The 18,481-nt window shown below is 44.1% G+C and overlaps 1 protein-coding gene across 2 annotated transcripts in view; it reads left to right on the forward strand.

Moving 5' to 3' along the window:
• The window catches only part of POLE (DNA polymerase epsilon, catalytic subunit), an 867,587-nt gene that overhangs the window by 635,096 nt on the left and 214,010 nt on the right, over positions 1 to 18,481 (forward strand). For both annotated transcript variants that reach the window (XM_069619327.1, XM_069619326.1), the window contains exons 37-40: positions 8,101 to 8,324; positions 8,807 to 9,027; positions 9,243 to 9,447; positions 17,337 to 17,510. In XM_069619327.1, coding sequence (XP_069475428.1) covers positions 8,101 to 8,324; positions 8,807 to 9,027; positions 9,243 to 9,447; positions 17,337 to 17,510 — 824 coding nt within the window. The remainder of the gene's footprint in view (positions 1 to 8,100; positions 8,325 to 8,806; positions 9,028 to 9,242; positions 9,448 to 17,336; positions 17,511 to 18,481) is intronic.

An 18,481-nucleotide genomic window follows, 5' to 3' on the forward strand; every position in this document is an offset into this window, starting at 1 on the left:
AGTCCCGGAACAACCCAGATCTCTCTCATGCTGGACAAGCTGCTGCAGGGCATGGTTGGGAGCAAAATGACATCTGGATTATGCGCTATGTACATACACACAAGGAGTAAGGACCGGGCTTCACCAAGAGAAAAATGGGAAATATCCCTGTGGAGGGAAATTAGAGGATGTGTTATACTGCTGCACAGGGATCAGAAAGGGAGCCATTAAAGAAAGATTTAAACTCATCTACTTCAAATATATATATCAGTTTTATTATACCCCAGCTAAACTAAAAGAATACTTCCCAGACACCGTGGGGAGATGCAACAGGTGCAACACCGAACAGGCAGACTTTCTCCATGTATCTTGGAACTGTCCGGTCATACAACGGTACTGAGAGGATGTGTTTGACAGGGTTGGTGGCGTCGCAGGCCAAACCATACGGCCTGACCCACTAATAGGACTGCTATGTTATACTAAGGAGGTCCCCCAATCACACCAGGAAACTGATTAGCATACTGCTCATACTGGCCAAACAGCGCATGGCGATACAGTGGGGTGAGGGGTGGGGGGGTGGTGTAGTCCAAGGCACTCACAGTGGAAGTTAGACATAATGTATTGCTTTGATGTGGAAAACGGCTGGGGGTCTTTGAACCGCACTCAAGGTAATGTCGGTAATAATTGTGATGCGTAAATGCACTTCTTGATCCAACAATCTGAAGACGCAGAAGAGGTGTCGCCTACACAAGAAGCTGAGTGTTAAATGTAGTGAGTAACGTATGACTGAGTAGCAGTGAGACGCGTTATACACTAGAGGTACCGAGATGAGGGTACCATTTGAGCATAGGACTGGTGCGACTTATAGAACGAAACGCATGCATGCCAAGACACATGGACAGTGATGAACCCTGGAGATGATAGGGGTGTACTGGGGCTAGAGGGGGGTTGGAGGGCAATGGGGAATTTAAGCACAAAATGTTGATTGATTGTGCTAATAAATGCCAATAAATAGTTTTTTTTAAAAAACATTCTGAGTTTGGAAAAACCCCTACTTTGCCCTATTACCAGGATGGGAGTAGTTTCGACCATCAAACGATAAACAAAACATAATGGCCTATGCTAAAGAAAAACAAATGCCTACCCTATTTCTTCTACAAAAAGTGTATAAAGGAGAAAAATCAGTGTTCGAATACAAAGAATAAATGTGGCTGAATCAGCTCTCCTCCCCTCGCTAGACAGTACGGATTAAGGCGGTCCTCGTAGGCAGGATGACACACTATGGATCGGGGTTTTAACACAAACAGTTAAGAACGTGGATCGAGGCCTGTCTGGCCTTCCACGAGAAGTCTCTTTCCAGCCTTTCAAACACCATTCAACAAAATGTTCACGCCGGTCCCCCTCTGTCGGACTCGGACATTTCTCAACAAAAGTTCATCAATACTTGCAGTGAGGGGCTCTCTTCCCCAAGCTTATTACACTTCGGGTCTACCTCATGCAGGCTCAGACCGTTTTTGGATGTCGAAGACTTTTGAATGTGTGGCTTTCTTTACAGACCTCCACAGGACCCCTTGACTTAAAGTTCAACGTTCATTCACAGGACTGCTTTCTTTGCATCTCATCCACATGCATGCAGCCTTCACTTGTGATATAATGCTGCAACTTCAATCTTTCCTTAACACACCACTAGTCTCTCAGGTCGCTTGTTAACTCACTGGCTGTGAGTTTTTCTTCTGTTACAATTTTCCAATTCACGATTCCAGGTTAGTACCACAGGCTTGGCCTTGCCTCCCCAACTCTGCCGTTCTCCCGGAAGGATCGCTGGCATCCTTGAAACACAATGCAGCCTTCTGCTTTGGGATTTGGCCTTCTCCACGTATCTTTCGCAGCCTTTTGGAGGCATTGACTTCCTGTAGGGAACTCCTGGGGTTCTCCATCCTCTACTATTGTCCCTTGGTCCGCCCCCTGCTTCAGTAGGTTTGTCTTCGCCGCGAAGTTCTGCTCTTACTCGTGTTCCACCTTGCTCAGAGTGTGTTTAGGTTCCGCCTTTTATCCGTACGAGGAGAGCTAATTGGTATCAGGTTTATGTACTTAGTCAAGTGCCTGACTTTGCCTGACCTGATTAGTGAGACATGCCCATTGAGATATGTAAGAGTTAGTCTTGTTATTCTGGCGCCCTTTTCCTTGGCACAGTGTTTGTGTAGAAAGGGGGGGGAGGGGGCAGGATGGGGGTTTTGGGTTTCCGGAGAATCTTAAAAAAAATAGGATGGGTTAGGTGTACAAAAAAGGGAGGAATACCATGTCTCACCATCGGATGCCTCCCCTCCACTTCCCGACGACCCCTCACCCAGGTGATCCTCCCACCCTGGTCCACCCCCAGGAACTGGATCCAAAAGTGATAGCCGTGTCCTGGTCACCTGGCTGACAAGTCCCCGAGGACTAGCGGTTGAGATACCCTTTGGTTTCCCACACTACCCGGACTTGGACATTTTTCCCTGGACCCACTTCGGGCTCTTGAGTTTCTGCAGCAAATTAAACGTTTTGTTAGTGGGAGTGATTTTTATATGCATTTTTTGAGTGCCTCAAAATATGAGTTGGCTATTTGAGAAGCAACTTCACAGATTCCGACATTGGGCATGACACATCTCATTTTTCCAGTAATTCCACAAAAACTGTACACTTTAAAATTGCAAAATGTTTGATTTTGTTGGGATTTATTTTATAAACTGTCATTTTCGGTGGTGATTTTCATTCTCCGAATTTATTTTATTGTTTTTTTTTTTTTTTGATAACTCGCTTAATACCAGAGTTCGGTTTCTAAGCGCGGATCTGGGATTCAAACCTTTGTTTCTCTGCGTGGTCTTGCTTCCAAGACCAGCACATTGCCCCTGTGCTTTTTTGATTTTTATTTTTGATCTTTTGTGATCATGAGGTTTTTACAACCAACACGTTAATAAAGAAAAATAAGTTTTTGTTAATAAATGAATGAAGTTCAGTCTTTTCCATCTCATATAAAGATGTAACTCTTAATTGGTTGTGATTGCATTCTTTCTTCCTGATTTTTGGGGTGTAATCTGTAATTTTAACTTCTGTTTCTTGGCCTATTTAACCATGTTCCTCCCTTATTTCAAGTGACTGCATGCCGGAATCTGCTCCTGCTGTGCGGTCTGTGTTGGTCTATTGTATGTATGCCACGCCGGGCTATCCTGTGATGTATTGAGTGCATGATGTAAGCCTGCAGAACATGTTCAATGGCTGCCTTGAGTTCTTCCAGTGTCGGTTGGAGCTTGCCTGGGTGATGGGTACTGTGGGTTTCATCTTCCTCTTTTTCTCTCCACTTACCTGGTTAAAGAGTACTTACCTGGACCCACTGTCTCTGACTTTCTTCCAGAGAACCCACCTGACAAGATAACTACATTACTGGCGACGAGTATGCTCCTTTTGATCCTCTATCAATTTCCTTGTTCCTTCAGCGTTGTGGTGGTGGTGGGGAGTCGGCACCTAGAGTCCACTGCCCTGCTGCAGACCAGCCCACCACCCAGGGCGTTGTGCTCCCTCTGTGGCCTAGTGTTTTCTGAAGCCACTCTTCCCCGCTGCTTGCTGAAACCATTGGACTGCTTATGAAAGCTGTAACAGTTGGCTCAGCTTTGCCCTGTTTTCTGTGGTGGGCTTCGCAGGAGAGCCTGTGGCAAGGTGGGTTTCGATCCTGTCTGGTGGGTTGTCATTGGAGTGCCCTATATAATGGGCAGACACACACAGTGGGGGGAGTGGTGTACTCACAAGAAGTCAATCACTGAAAACTGGTCACAGTGTGGGCAACTCTGTTGGTTTCCCTATATCCATGTTGGGGCGGGCTGCAGCAAGGAGTGGGGCCATGGTTGCATGAGCAGTGGAATGTCAGAGTTGCAGTGGCAGAAGCGTGGAGTGGGTTGGATTCCGGCAAAGTGTGGCTGGCCGCTGACCCCATCAGAAGAGGAGTTTGCCAATAGGGGCTACTAAAGCATCACCCCAATTTCCCTATTTGCAAAGAGTGCTTTTCACTCTATTCCCCGCTACTGCAGTAATGAAGTGCTGCCTAAGGTAGCTGCAAAGGGCAGTTGCCCTAAGTACATTGCTGGGCCCAGCCTCCGATGGGAGGATGACCACACAGTTTAAGGGACTACTCAGGCCAAGGAATTTGAAATGGCTCATCCTTTGCTTTGACATTGGTGAAAATGTCCCTAACATCCAAGCATTGAGTTGCTGTGTGGAATGTTTTGCTGTCAGTGATCGGAATGTAACTCTGTAAGGTTCAGCCCATGCTCTGGGCCAGCAGACCTTAGTGTGTTTTTATTAGGTCCTACCTGTTGCCTTTGGCTTTGCGCGCATGGATTTGGTACAATTGTTTTCCAAAGACCGATGAGTTTTTTGTTCAAACTACGAAATATAATGAATAGGTTGATGTCTTAACGTAATAAGCAATGTTTATTGCAGACGTTGGTCAGGGCATATGGCTACAAAACAAAGATACTTGTTCCATTGATGTGCATCCAGAAGTTTGTTTGTGTTGTAATTACAAACAGGCAATGAGTCTGACAAATTAAAATTACTTATTTGGCATCTGCAACCTACAAAAAAGATTATTTGAGTACTATTTTGTAAACTACATTAGTGGTTCTCCCTTCGGGGTGCTGGGATTACCAGAGAGTTAAATGAGCTTACTCTGAACAGGCCACGTAAAACTGCCCATGCTATTAGCAGTCTTCCCTTAGATCAATCCCCACAACATTTAAAGTCTGCCCCTGAGATTTGTTGATGTTCATGGCGAAACAAGCCTTGAAGGAGAACTGAAGTCTTTTGAATTCAAACGGAAATGCTGAAGGTATAAGGGGTATTTGTGGTATGATCACGGACTCCCCCGGGCCATAACCGGTTAGCACCGTAGCCTCGATCAGATTTCTGTGGAGAGCTTTCACTCGCAATGTTGTGCCATTACAGAGATTAGGTGGGTTGAGGTTCTGCAATAATATCACAGGTGCTCCCACTTTTAGAAGAAGTTTGTGTTCGGGAAGACCAGGAGGATTTAAAGTGTTCAAAAACACAAGGGGGTTGTGGACTGCGCCATCACTTGTCAATTTTGCTCTTAAATACGTGATACTCTGTTACCAATTTTAAGAAGCAGTTCAGAAACTTTCTTTCTAATGAAGATTTAAATGTAACTTTTTACTTTTCTAAAATCTTTGATTGTGAGATATGGGCATCCTTCAAAAAATAATCACCCCCTTTTCCACCTCCCTTAACTGGATTTTGGAAAATGGTAAAACACGTTTTTCTCTATTTTTGAAGAAGAATCTAAATGCCAATGTTCACGTCCGTAACATCTTAGATTTCTGAGATATAGGTATCCTCGTAAAATAATTCATCCCCCCTCCCCTCCCTCCCGATCTCCCTCGGGAAGACATTTCCAAAAATCATTCCTTACTGGGTGCCTACGTCAAACAATGTACCTTCCACATTTCCAGTTCCTAAGTTAAACAGTTTGAGCTGTGCGTTTTTATATAAGTGCAGTAACCAGAAGTGCAGGGGGATATAGAAGACCTAGATAGATATGTGCAGGGCGTAGGCATACAAGTGTTCCTTCTAGTGATAATGTTATAGCGCATTCAATTTTGTCACAACTCAGTTGTTGGGGAGGGGGGTGGGACTCCATTGTGCTCTTAGGTTATCACTGCCTGGATGTATCTGTTGTCAAGCAGTGCCGGTATGAGTGAGCATAGTTGTCGATGTACTAGCTGTGGCCTCCTGCTGCTTTCTCCACTGTTACTTTTAGCATAGTATGTTCATTGTCTCTTCAGGTGCCAAGTTTGGTTATCCTTCCACAGATGGCCTACCTTTACTTACTGATGACATTGTGCTCTACAGGGCGGCTTTCCCTGAGTAAGTGGGGTGGTGGACTGGAGGTATTACAGGTGCCTTGGGCTAATCGGTTTGTCAATTGGCTAGACATGTTTCTTTGCTAGAGATGATTTCCACAGGAAGCCTATTGTATTTAGTGTGCTTGCAACATGTATACTAGTTGGGTGCCTATCCCCACCCTCTTAATACACGCGCCTAGGTGAATAGTGCTGTTGTGTTTGCTGCACATCTGCTGTCCTGTTGGGCGATTGCTGCCACCATGATTATGTTCTGTTTCAATTACAGCTAGACTGCAGCATGTCTTGTCTGTTGGGGGCTTGTAGCCACAATATTCCAGGAACGTTTGTCACCTCTGTTCTTCTGTAGCATGTAAATGGCACGGCACAGCACTCTGGTGTGTTTCAGTGCACACTCATGCTGTTTATAATAGGTATGCAACACTGTGTATGGTGCACCCCGCTTGTTGCAACATGTCGCCTTTGTGTAACTCAGTAGTTCGAGCATCTGAGACGTTTTGCTTCCTTCCCTCCCGTATGAGTGCCTCGACCATATTGTTCCTTGTTCTTTTATGAATTTCTTTTCTCTGTCCCATCAGTGAGTGTGTGTGTGTGTGTGTGTGTGTGTGTGTGTGTGTGTGTGTGTGTTGAAGAAAGGTGCTACTGACTGTAGTAGGCCCTATTTGGTGTCTCTCACAGGCGTTGCTGCTTAATCTGTTGTGGGGCTGGCAGCAGATGCACGGTTTGTGTAGTTGTCCTGGTTTTTTCCTTTGCTGTAGCACATATATCACAGCATTGGGTTTTTCTTGCCTTTTTCTCCGGTTTCTCAAGTTTTGTGGTTTTCCTTTGTTTCGGCTTTGTGTGTTGGCATGGGGAAGGTACCCTACTGTCTTCAGATACTTATTTCTACCTCTTCACTAAGTAGAGGTTTTTCCTTCTGTGTTTCAGGGCAGGCGGACACTCATTTAAATAGGGGTTGCCTCGGTTCCTGGTTTGTTTGCCGTAGGTTTTGGTTTTGCAGTGGTAGCATTCTTGAGAACTGATGTTTGGGACACAAGTTGTCTTGGGGTGACAGCCCTGTGTGTGAGGTTCTTCAGTGTTGTCGTAGCAGCTAAGGGCACTTGAGAGTGATTGGTCTCAGGTGTAGCTGATGACATGGGTGTGGCAGGCCCAGCATAGATTCTATAGTTTGTAGTATTGTTGGTGGATTTGTGTTCAGTTTTCCTTCACCACCTTTGCCTCTGTCTCACCCAGTGTGTTATCATTGCTGTTTGTGTTCCCTCCCACTGGGAAAGTGGGAGTGTGCGTATGGTTGCTCTTTTAATTTTTTCGGTGTGAGCGTGATTGCTGGCGAATGCCGTTTAGGTCCTGCTTGAGCTACCTTTGCTTTCCTTGTAGCAATCTGATCCTACTTTGCTGTGGTGGTGGTAGGGGTAGTGCTGATCTATAGTATGTGTGCAACCCCTGACTGTGCTGTGCTGTGATGTCTTGATTGTGATGTCATGAGTGCAGGAATGTGTAGAGTGTTGGGTCCCTTTTGTTCGTCCGTTGTCAGTTGGAGATTGCCTGGATGGTGGGCTCGGAGCCCCTTCTTCCAGAGAACCAACCTGACAAGATGTTCACATCATGTAGTCTTAGAACTTCCTTGTACGGGTAGTCCACTCGATATTTTTGGAGAATGAGGTGCAATCAATGTATGACCTACTCCTTTTGTTTTTCTTATGCATTCTGTACTTGTATAAAACTCAGAATACGTATTTGACAATGTGCTAAATAAATTAATGGTACACTATATGTTGTGTGTGATGTATTTTGTGTCTGTCTAGTTGTACTTTTGTACAGCACATCCATCTCCTAAGAGTAAAGCCTGACTGTTCATTCACTGTCATTTGTGACTGTTGGGACTAACTTGATGGACAACCTGCAGTTTAATTGAATCAGTGTATTTCACCCATGATAGTTGACAATTGTTACTACAAGCAATATCCTCCAATTATACTATTTATTTAGGACTTATTGTTTGCGGAAACTGTTTTTGTGTGAAACGAAGGCCATTTTTCAGCGCATTTTCTAGTGGACGTCATTTCTGCATGTTATTTTGTTTGCTCTATTTAGTAGCCTTTACACTCCTTTTCCACCCCTGCTGTTTTCTTCCACATTCTCACCATTCTTTCAACCCCCCTTCTTCTTTCATCTCTCATTTGCTACACATACTTTCATACCTTCTCAGGATGAACGCAGAGGCCCCTCCCTGATAGCTGTGCAGTCAAATTGGGATTTAAAGCGTTTGACCATTGGAATGCCAGTCTTCGAAGAATTTCCTTTGGTTCCTGTTCGTGTGACGGATGACATCAGCTATGGTGTGCTAGACTGGCAGCGGCATGGTGCTCGGCGGATGATCCGACACTACCTCAACCTGGATAGCTACCTATCGCAGGCCTTCGAGATGGGCAGGTGTGTTCACTTTAGAGCAGTGCTCCCTCATGTGTGCTGCACTCGTATCGGGTTTGTTCAGCATCAGGTTTATGATTAGAGGCTGGAGGTCAAGGCTCAGGTGAGGGTCTTCCATTTCATAATAATATTGATATTGAGTACAATGGGATGCTGAAGTGTAATGCATGAATCGGCCAACTGCTTTGGTATGAGTATTCAGAGTTTAACATACCTAATCCACTAGAAGTCCCCTGGCTACTCTTAAATGCTATTTCGTAAGAGGTGATACTTCTACTTTTCTAGTATTCCTCCCTTAATACAATGTCTTTGTTTATTTTGCACTTAATGTTTCTTCATTCCAAAATGGCTACTTTTCCCTTTTCTTGTATGTCTAATCTCCAAGTATGCTCTTTCCTGAACTTTCCTGTACCTCTCCACCTGTGCTAAGTATACTCCTATTATCTGGATGCTGCAGTGTTTAAAACGCATTCCTTTTTGGATAGGTATTATCATATCCCTGTGGGCAATCTTCCAGATGACATCTCCACCTTCGGTTCTGATCTCTTTTTCTCTCGTCACCTTCGACGGCACAACCACCTGCTGTGGCAGTCACCTACGTCACGCCCGGACCTCGGTGGCAAAGAGGCTGATGATAACCGATTGGTAATGGAATTTGATGAACGAGCTTCAGTGGAAATAAACAATCCGGGCTGTTTTTCCACCGGTAAGTAGGTGGATGGGTTTGGTAGTTGGTTCAGCTGAGCAGGATGTAGATAAACTGGTAGTAATCTGATTGGTTTTCTCAATGTAAAATTAATGCGGGCACAGGCTGTTTTTTTACAGTAGAGCTGTCAGGGACAGTCTGTATTCCTGAACCTGTCTATGTTGATGAACTTCCCAGTGTCAGTCTTTCTTTAATTCCAACATGATCTGTTGTAGTTTGCATCGAGTTGGACATCCAGAGCTTGGCAGTGAACACCATTCTCCAGTCACATCATATCAATGACATGGAAGGCGCATCCAGCATTGGGGTGAGCTTTGATGTTATTCAGCAAGCATCCCTGGAGGACATGGTGACCGGGAATCAGGCAGTCAATTCACTGGCTAGTTACGATGAAACCGCCCTCTGCTCCAACACCTTCAGGTATGGCACATTGCTCATAACCACACTGCTGCCCTGTATACTGCAGCTTATTCTTTTGTGAAACTGGTTGACTTAATTGTCAAAGTGAATATAGATGTATTTTGAAACGTTGCTAAATTGCTTAATTATAGTTAGTGTAGATTTCCCTTTTTGTGTGAAATGTTCTACATTTGTGAGTCCCCTAGCACTTTTTGATGGACCACTGGATTTCTGACTAGTTTTCCTGAGTGAGTGGGAACCTTTTCTTTGACTCTGCTTTTGGGAACCCCTGGTACCTCCTTTTGGTATTTCATTTTGGAGTCATGCTTTCCTCCATCTTTTCTGTCATCTACATTTTACTAAAGCAGCGCAGAGCACTAGAGCTTCCCATTTTAGAGTTTATTTTTTTTTCCCTTGGTTAACTCAGTTACCAGTTATCCTACCTGTGTTTTCTTTTGCGAGATCAGCACACCCCACCTTACGTGGAGTGCTGAGGGGATCCAATGTATACCTTTTCTCGACTCTCCAGTAAGTTTTTGGTGACTGTGACAAGCTCTCTGTGCAGGACATTGTACCTTTTTTCATGACTTTTTGTGGACTTTTGTCACAGGCTGTTTTTGCAGCTGCGGTAGTCGACACAAGGGACACCATTTACCCAAAATGGTGGCTGTACTTTTTAACCCCTGAACAAGGTGACTCGTCCTTTCTGTTGTCTCGTTTTACCTTTCTGGGTGGGGGAGGATTCTCTGGTCCTTTTGCCTTTGCCAGGATTCCCATGGAAAGCCCACAACAGGTCTCTGAGTGACTGGCAGGACAGGAAGTGGGGAACATGACGAAACTCCCTTGTACTGCAGTGTGGATGACCCAAAGCAGTTCAGTCTGGGAGGCTGGAAATCCCGATTGGAGACTCCTAAAGAGGAAGACGAAGAAGTATGATGAAGATGGATGCTGCCGGCAATTTCCAGCGACTGCCAGAGCCTGCTGAATAACCACTGCTGTACCAACCTCAACTTCTAAACAACCGGGAAGAGCCAAACACGACTTCCTCCCTTGGACTGGTGGGCCTAAACAGTCGAACTGCAATTTGCACCAACCTTGGAAGGGCTGCGACCTCCACCGGCTGCTATTCACCAATACCCGGGGACCTGTGCTGCATCGCTGTGCATAGTCGCCTGAAGTGTGGTTTCACCTGGAACTTTGTGGGCATCCTCCTAAGCCTGCAGTGACTCAAGCCCACTCCCCAAAGTCCCCTCACCAGAGATGAGGACCAACTGAGAAAAGCCTACCGCCGTGATAACCGTTCTTCACTCAAGCCTGAAAAAAGCACTGACAAGACAGAAACGCAAAAATCCTTTTCTGGGCATCCGTCTGCACGAGGGATGTTGCCAGATCCACCTAAATCCCTTTCTTCTGTCGCCAAGACTGAGACACCTGTGACCGGGTCTGCTGTCACCTCACCGCTGGGACTGTCCTGCAGCAACTGTTTTCTTCACTTGAAGGTACGGTCCTGCTCCTGGTAAAATATACCTGGGTTCTGCTTGTTTGATCTTGTGATTCTGGGGGCTGCAGATATCCTGTATCCCACACCCCTCCATAGTTATATTGTGGTGGACAACCCACTGTTCTCTAATTCTCCCTTAGGACATTGGTCCTTGGGGTGCCCCTTCAAGGAAACCTCTTGACTTTTGAAACATAACTTTTACTTGCCTGCAAAACCAAGAAGATATCCCGTTGGACTCTGCCACTCTGAACCTTGTACTTGCTTTCTTTTTTTGGTTTTGTTCTGCCTTTTCTACCCAACCCTTGGTCACTGGTGGCCCAGTATCCCCTCTGAACATTGTGAGACTCTCATAAAATAGGGTTGGGCTCTTTAGGACAGGCTGGAACAAAGTTACTAAAGTTATAAGAGTTTGGAAAAGTTTGCATATGTTTCAGATGCTTTTATTATGTGATTTGTTACTGAAAAAGCTATTCTAGTGCGACTGCAACTGTTACAACAGTGTGCCTTAGTGTATATAATAGCTATTGTTTTTATATAACTTCTAAGTGTATCCGTGTTTTCTTTGACTAAGTGTTCTTTGTACCTCACTACAGCCCTCCTCCCTCCTGAGACTAAGCGTGGCTGCTTGCAATTCTACCAAACCCGTGTGTGGTTCAGGCTAAGCCTAAGTAGTGTAACCCTGTTCACCGAAAGTGGACTTTCCTAAGTGCTGTCTCGGACGTTACTTTTGTAAAACCTTTTAACAATAGTACAAATAAACAATGTGTAATCCCCACAATGAATAGTTCCATTTAGGTGAAATATATGTGAATGCAAAATAGGGGAAAAGCTTAAGAAAAGGGCTGCTCCTCATCTGCTAATAACTGAGTAATATGCCAGAATTGTGGGTATAACGTACATGATTTAGTTTCTTACTGTACAAATGTTAAATCACAACACACACACTGTTCCGCCGCCTAAATAGAAATGTCTGGTGCACCATCCTGTGGCAGTATTTCTTTGGGCTATCTTGAGAGATCAAAGATACTATGGGTTGTAAGAGCGCGAAAGCACCTTCAATGGTTAACTTTTTCATGCAGACAATAAATGTAGGCATAGATTGGGGCCAATCCCTAGACAATTTGTGGTAGTTCACATTAGGAATATAACTGCAGACCTCTCAACAGTGCAGGAAATCCAGAATCCCAAGGTGGAATGCGGGTTCTTAACCCAGCATTTTGTTCTACCAGCCTCATAGCTGAGCATTAGCTGAGGTGGCTACAAATCAAGCCAGCGCGCTTACCTAAACTGTTTATGAAAACATACATCCATCTTTAACAAAAGTAACAGTCACTGCATTCACAGGCACCATATCACAAAGCCATCAGTGCCTTGCTGCTATGTCAATATGCTGTAATGTGTGTTTTAGATTTGTCTTCGTAATGGCAATTTTCCAAACAATCCCAGCACAAAGAGCATTCTTGCGACAAGAGCAAGGTGACCTGCATTTTCCTCAATATCGTTGCAATCCCCATTTCTTTTTTTAAACTAATTCATGATTTATAAAGGTATGTATTTCTTCATGTTGAATACAAATGAATTGAAAAATTAATGGAAGTTGTGCCTAAAACACGTAGAAGTATTTGATAGGAACTTGTGGCGTTGTATGTTGAATTAGACAGAGCAATGTAACATGGGCAGCAGTGCGTGAGGGTTACATTCACTTTGAAACATGGATTTTAGTGCAGGTACCAAGAGTCCCTTCTCTAGGTGCATCAGGCATGTCTCTAAATATGTAAATTAAATCATTTCTGTTAAGATCTTGAAATGTGTCCGACACCTACAAGTCTATAACCCTTCATGTCTCCTTTAGCTGCCTGGAATCCTTTCGGGGTTAATAAAATGTGTGCCATTGACTTTAATAATACTCATTATTCAAGCACTGAGAATTTGATGTGCACCATTTAGATAATTTATGCCATTCTATAATAATCGACCAGGGAGTGCCCTTTGACCCCTTCTCCCATATGCCCTACCCTATAGTGACATAGAAGGGAACTTGGCATAAAGGAGAAACTCAGACTGATGAAGATATTGCAGGCAAGAGAAATACTATGCAGGAGCATGTGTAACAAAGGAAACTGTCTGATCTTCTCCACCATATTGCCATCATTATTATTTACAACAGTTAAAATTCTTATTTCGGCAGAGTGGGGTCCCCAAAAACTTCTAAGAATCATTGTAATTTAAAGATAAAATCATGACCTGTTTTTTAGTTGTATATTATTAAATGGTGTGTAGGCCGACCCAGGGTTTTTTTTCTCTTCTCCTTTAGAACTGTCGGTCCTTAGGAATTCATATAACTCGCTCATGATACACTCAGGTTTATAGTACGCTTGTTCTGAGAGGACGCTTCAGCAGGCTTTTGCTGTTTTTCTTAATAGAAACCATCCTTCATTTTGTCCGTTTTTTTATTTTTTTTTATTACTGTTTTCTTCTCTAGATTTGAAGTCTTCTTTGATGGTTTTCTGTGCCTCTTGCGCTAAGACTTGTCTTTTTTTTTGGAGAACATGGACTAAAATCCAGTCTGAATTCTGGCACTTTAATTCCACACTACATTCCAGTCCTCCTGGTAACTTTTTATTGCTCACTTTGTTGTTGAGAGATGGGAATGAAAAAGGGCCTTTCACAGATATCTTTTCTGCCATACCAGTCAACCAGTGAGTGCAGCAATGTTAAACCTATTGTTTAAATGGTAGATGAAATATAGCACAAAAGCTCAAAATTGCCCAACTAAGCACCAACTCACAAGGCCCCTGAAATGGAGAATGTGAAGAAAAGATCTTGTAAGAGAGACCAAATTCACATTTCAGCAAAAAGACTGGCAGAAGCCTTCCTGTACACTTATATTCCGCTGGCTCTCCAACACTGTCCAGGTTCCCTCACAGGTATATGCAGCTGCTTGCCTGCACTAATTTTCTCTTATGTTACCATTGCACATCGAGTATTAGTTTAGGGAGGGACATGAGAAGCCTTTTGCCTTAGGATGTTTATACAATTCCTTGTTTTGAAGGCACATGTTGTTGCTACATCTTTCGGAACTGAGAACTCGACCAGCAAGTATCCCTCAACGTGCTTCCCCTCCAAAGCCACAGATGAAACGTATTCCTGCCCATGCAAAAACATGGTATTGCAAACCCTGTATACTTTAACCAAGCAGAGTCTCACATGGTGAAAGACTGTGCCCTTTCATAGTATGTCTCTATGCCAGTTCTCCATGCCCTGGCCCAGAGAGCCGTGTCCAGTGCCAGTCTACCCTCTTAGAGGACTTGACTCTTTGGGGTCTGATTGGAAGGGTCTGGCCTCAATTGATGTGCAAAGAAGTCCCTTCAGACATTTGGTGAAATGCTCTGAGCAGCTGAATGCCATGTGTTTTACAGTAACAAATCAGTCTTTGGTAACTTTCGGAAACCCTGGAAGCTCTCGCAGAGACAAGGTTTCCGTGCCATTGGTTCTTACCCTTTTGTCCACCACGCAGATACTTTTGACATTGGCATCTACTAGAATGAATCGTGTAAGGCAAGACAGAAAATGAAAAGATCACCATCAGCCTGCCAAGAAGGCATGCGATACAAGTGCTTTGTATCTGAGGGCATTAGGTTGTACTGCCTTTTCGGGTCATTATGACTGGTCTTTTAAATTGCATATTTGTTGCAGCATTTGCCACATGTCAAAAACAGTTAACGCCTGGCCTACTGTGTTGAGGGCAACTATCTCCAATCAAAAAATCAATCTGTCTGTGTATATGATATGGCATTTATAACGCGCCTATACACGAGTGTTTCAAGGCTGTATCGGCAGGGATATATCTCATGGATTTTATATCTTAAGTATGCCTTTGCTCCTTCTTCCAGGGCTTGAAATAGTGGCTCAACTTAATATCTCTGTATCACATGCAACAAATCGAGGTAATTTGTCTCATCTCCCCAAGGGGAAGCTCCCGCCCCGCCACCCATGACGCGAGGGAGGTGAGCCTGCTCTGCAACACCCTCCCCAGGGTTCAATGCAAGTGGAACCTCACTGGAAGAGACTCCACCTCAGGGGACAAGGACTCCCTTTCCTGTGAGGAACTTGATGGCCTATATGGGACTGTCGAACCTATCAAATATTAAGTACCAAGACTGGGCTGAAGAAGAAGCTAACAGATGCGATAATCCAGAAGAAAGAGAAACTGTTGTTTAACCAATTCTCTGTGATGAGTGCATTAAAAGACAAGCACTCGGAGGGAGAGAGAGAGGAGGGATGAGAGGAAAGAGCAACGTCCATCGAAGCAGGGCAGGTCCCCATAGAATGTGAATCTTGCAGGACACAGAGCCCACAAAATCCCAAGTTGCTGGGAAGCAGCACACAGAACGCTGAGAGACCTGCGTAGCCGAGAGCTTGAGAGAAGCCGAGCCAAGTGGAGCTTGAGAGTTGGTGGTGGTGAGACCCTGCAAGAGTTGTGGTGGGTAGCCAGCTTTCCTAAATGCCGATACCGCTGTAGGGAAGCCTCAGCAAGTGGCACAGCTCCCCTTTGAATTATGTAGAAGCAGATGGGAGGAGCGACGACCGCCTAACCAGGACGCTGAGGAGAACGGCTCCACGATGCAGTGGAGGGAAAGGAACAGAGGCAAGGCCTGTGATAACCACAGATGTGCCCTGATAATAAGGAAGGTAACTGGGGACATGGGAGGCACGGGAAGCCAACCGACGATTATTATATGAACCAGAAAACTAATCGTTGTACGAATGAGAGAATGTGAAAGTAAACTTGATAAATCTGAACTGTGCTAACGTGTGAAAGAGAAAAATGTTCCCTAGAAGGGAGGTGAACAAAAGTGAAATATCAATCAAAAATTATCTCGATGAAAGCGAGAGAAGATTAGAACCAACATCACCGAATCTGATTACTTGCAATGCGATAAAGCAAATTATAGAGTGTACCAAAAAAGTGAATAATAAAGCTTGCATATCTCTGCCCTCGGAAGACAGAGTAAATCAGATCCTTTGTCAAAAGCAGAAGAGTGGGAGATGAGAAAAAGAGTATGAGAAACTGAAGACCAAGATATCCTTTATGATAAATCAATCTGAGTCCAGGAGAGGCACTCCAAAAACGGAAAGTAAATAAATCAACATGAAGAAAGAGTTGCACAAACTGATAAGAGTCGGCAAAGACTATTGAAAAATCGTATATCAAGAAGTTCTTTGCCAAGAAGACCAGTGCCGAAAGCACCCAGCAGGTGAAGGTTCTCCTGCTCCTATTTTTCTTTTCAGTAAGTGTTAGGGTGAGAGTTTTTTTTTTAGACTGTGAACTTATTCTTTTTTGGACATTCAGAAACGATAAACGAGCAGTAAAGTAGGTAGGGAATACCACACCGTGACAGGGAAAGATGGGCCTTATTCTTATTTCTTTAAGGAAGACCAGGTAAAATTTCCCCAGTCTGCTTCCATCGTCTGACCCTCCAAACACATATTATTGCCGCATGCGTTCTTGAGCTAAGAAAGATCAAGCCATATGAACTCTTGATTACTGGCACTTCAAAGAAAGGCATTGACAAGAACTTGGTGATGACAAGCTTCCCCAAGCAGGCCATGCTATAGACAGGTTTAAGCTTGGGCAGAAGCTCGGAGAGATGTTGATGCACAGCAACCCTGTCTCTTGCAGCCACGTTGAAGTGCCATTGACCTTCACCTATAAACCCCCCTGTTCGCAACAACAGAGGGAAGAGGGTTTCCCATTACCTTCAAGTCAAGTAGACATTAACTTAAATAGATTCAGAGCCTGGTGGGTGCTCGGTGCTGTTGGGGGTTGCTCCTTTCTCTCACAGACCCCATTGGTGCACGTCCTGTTTAGCAACTTTTGCAGATGCTGTGCTTCTGTCCGGTCCCAGTATCACCATTGGCCTACAGTCCAATAAAAATAGTCACCTTGTATCCTTCTCAACAATTACTTTGTTTGGGCAGACTTTGGAGTCCACCCATACAGCCAAACTCCAATGTTTGTGCGCTCCCATCTTGTGCAGAGTTGATTCCAAGAACCCACTATGTCTAAGGGAGCCCACTCAACTGCCCTGTAGGCGGCCGATTAAGTTGCCCAGTGTTAAATAAGTTAACTCCAAGAATGGTGTGGGTGGTTGACCTTAACGTAGAAGAGAATAGGTGTCAGCAGACATTCAAGTCCACTTGCAGGGGCAGTGCTTCACTTAAGTGTTTGTGGAAAGCTGAGGCAGAGCCGTGAGCATCTCAAGATCAGGTGGGCACTACCTAAAGTTGACATGAGCTTAAATATGCAAGGTGTTTGTATTTGTTTATAGTTTTTTGATTGTGTATTAACAATATTTTGTGGCAGTAGAGCATGTGATGTTTGACTGTCTGGATTCTCTTCTTGCAGGATTCTGAAGAGTATGGTGGTGGGCTGGGTGAAAGAGATTACCCAATATCACAATGTCTATGCTGATAACCAGGTGATGCATTTCTACCGCTGGCTCAGATCACCATCTTCCCTGCTGTATGACCCAGCTCTGCACCGGACACTACACAACATGATGAAAAAACTCTTCCTCCAGTAAGTGAAACCTGTAGAAGACTAATGGGATCACAAGGAATTTGAGAACAATGCTAAAGCAATTCAACATGTGCACCAGGTTCCGGTTATACAGCATACACCCACACAAAAAAACGCTCAAAGTTTATTCTAGGACTGGGTTTATTTACTATTCTAACCCCAGACATTGGAAATTGAGGGGCAAATGCATGTTCTAGGATTTGTACTTTATTTGGATCATAATTATGGATGATGCACTAAATGCTTGTCATTATTGCTTTAGATGTTTTTGTTTTGGGGCTCATTTAAGGTCTGAATTATTATTACTTGATGTTGTATGGCAGAGTTTATCTAATTTAGCTATCAATTACGGCCCAGCTTTGCGATCCCTTTTTGGAGATTCACAACTGAAGAATTTGTTTTACAAGTCAGCTAATTGTTGACATTGGTATTGGCCATTTGAGTCCTGCCTCTAAACGGTGTGAGCTAAGTATCCACAGTGGAAGTCTGCTGGGCATATAAGCAGCCCAACACCGCCCTCTGCACCTTTAGCAGTACAGTAAGACTGCTTGCCCTGGTAAGCACTTGCTGCTGCGATGTTGGGTGCATCAAAAGCTTGTAAAAGGTTTAAATCCAGTTCTTTATTTTATGAATAGTTGTGCATACTGTGGCAAAGATGGAAGGTGGGGAAGGTAAAGCCATTTGCTCGATATGGAGAGGAATTGAGCGCTCCTGAATGATTAAGATGGATTTCTATCAATCCCTTGGCAAGATTAATTTGGTCATCCTTTTATAGAACTTGATAATGCATGCTTCAGGTTGAAGGTGTAGCAAAATATGGTTCTGTTGGATTCAGCTTTATGTATGCTGTGTCCCATCTCTAAAACGTGCATTTTCCTGGCGCGAAAACAACTTCGGTTCGTTCACTTTAGTCTTCTTGTCATCTGAATGGACACCCTCAGATTTTTGCCAGTGAGCTATTCCTCTGCCAC

This window comes from Ambystoma mexicanum, chromosome 10 (assembly GCF_040938575.1).
Source record: "Ambystoma mexicanum isolate Mex_15411 chromosome 10, UKY_AmexF1_1, whole genome shotgun sequence".
NCBI classification, from domain to species: domain Eukaryota; kingdom Metazoa; phylum Chordata; class Amphibia; order Caudata; family Ambystomatidae; genus Ambystoma; species Ambystoma mexicanum.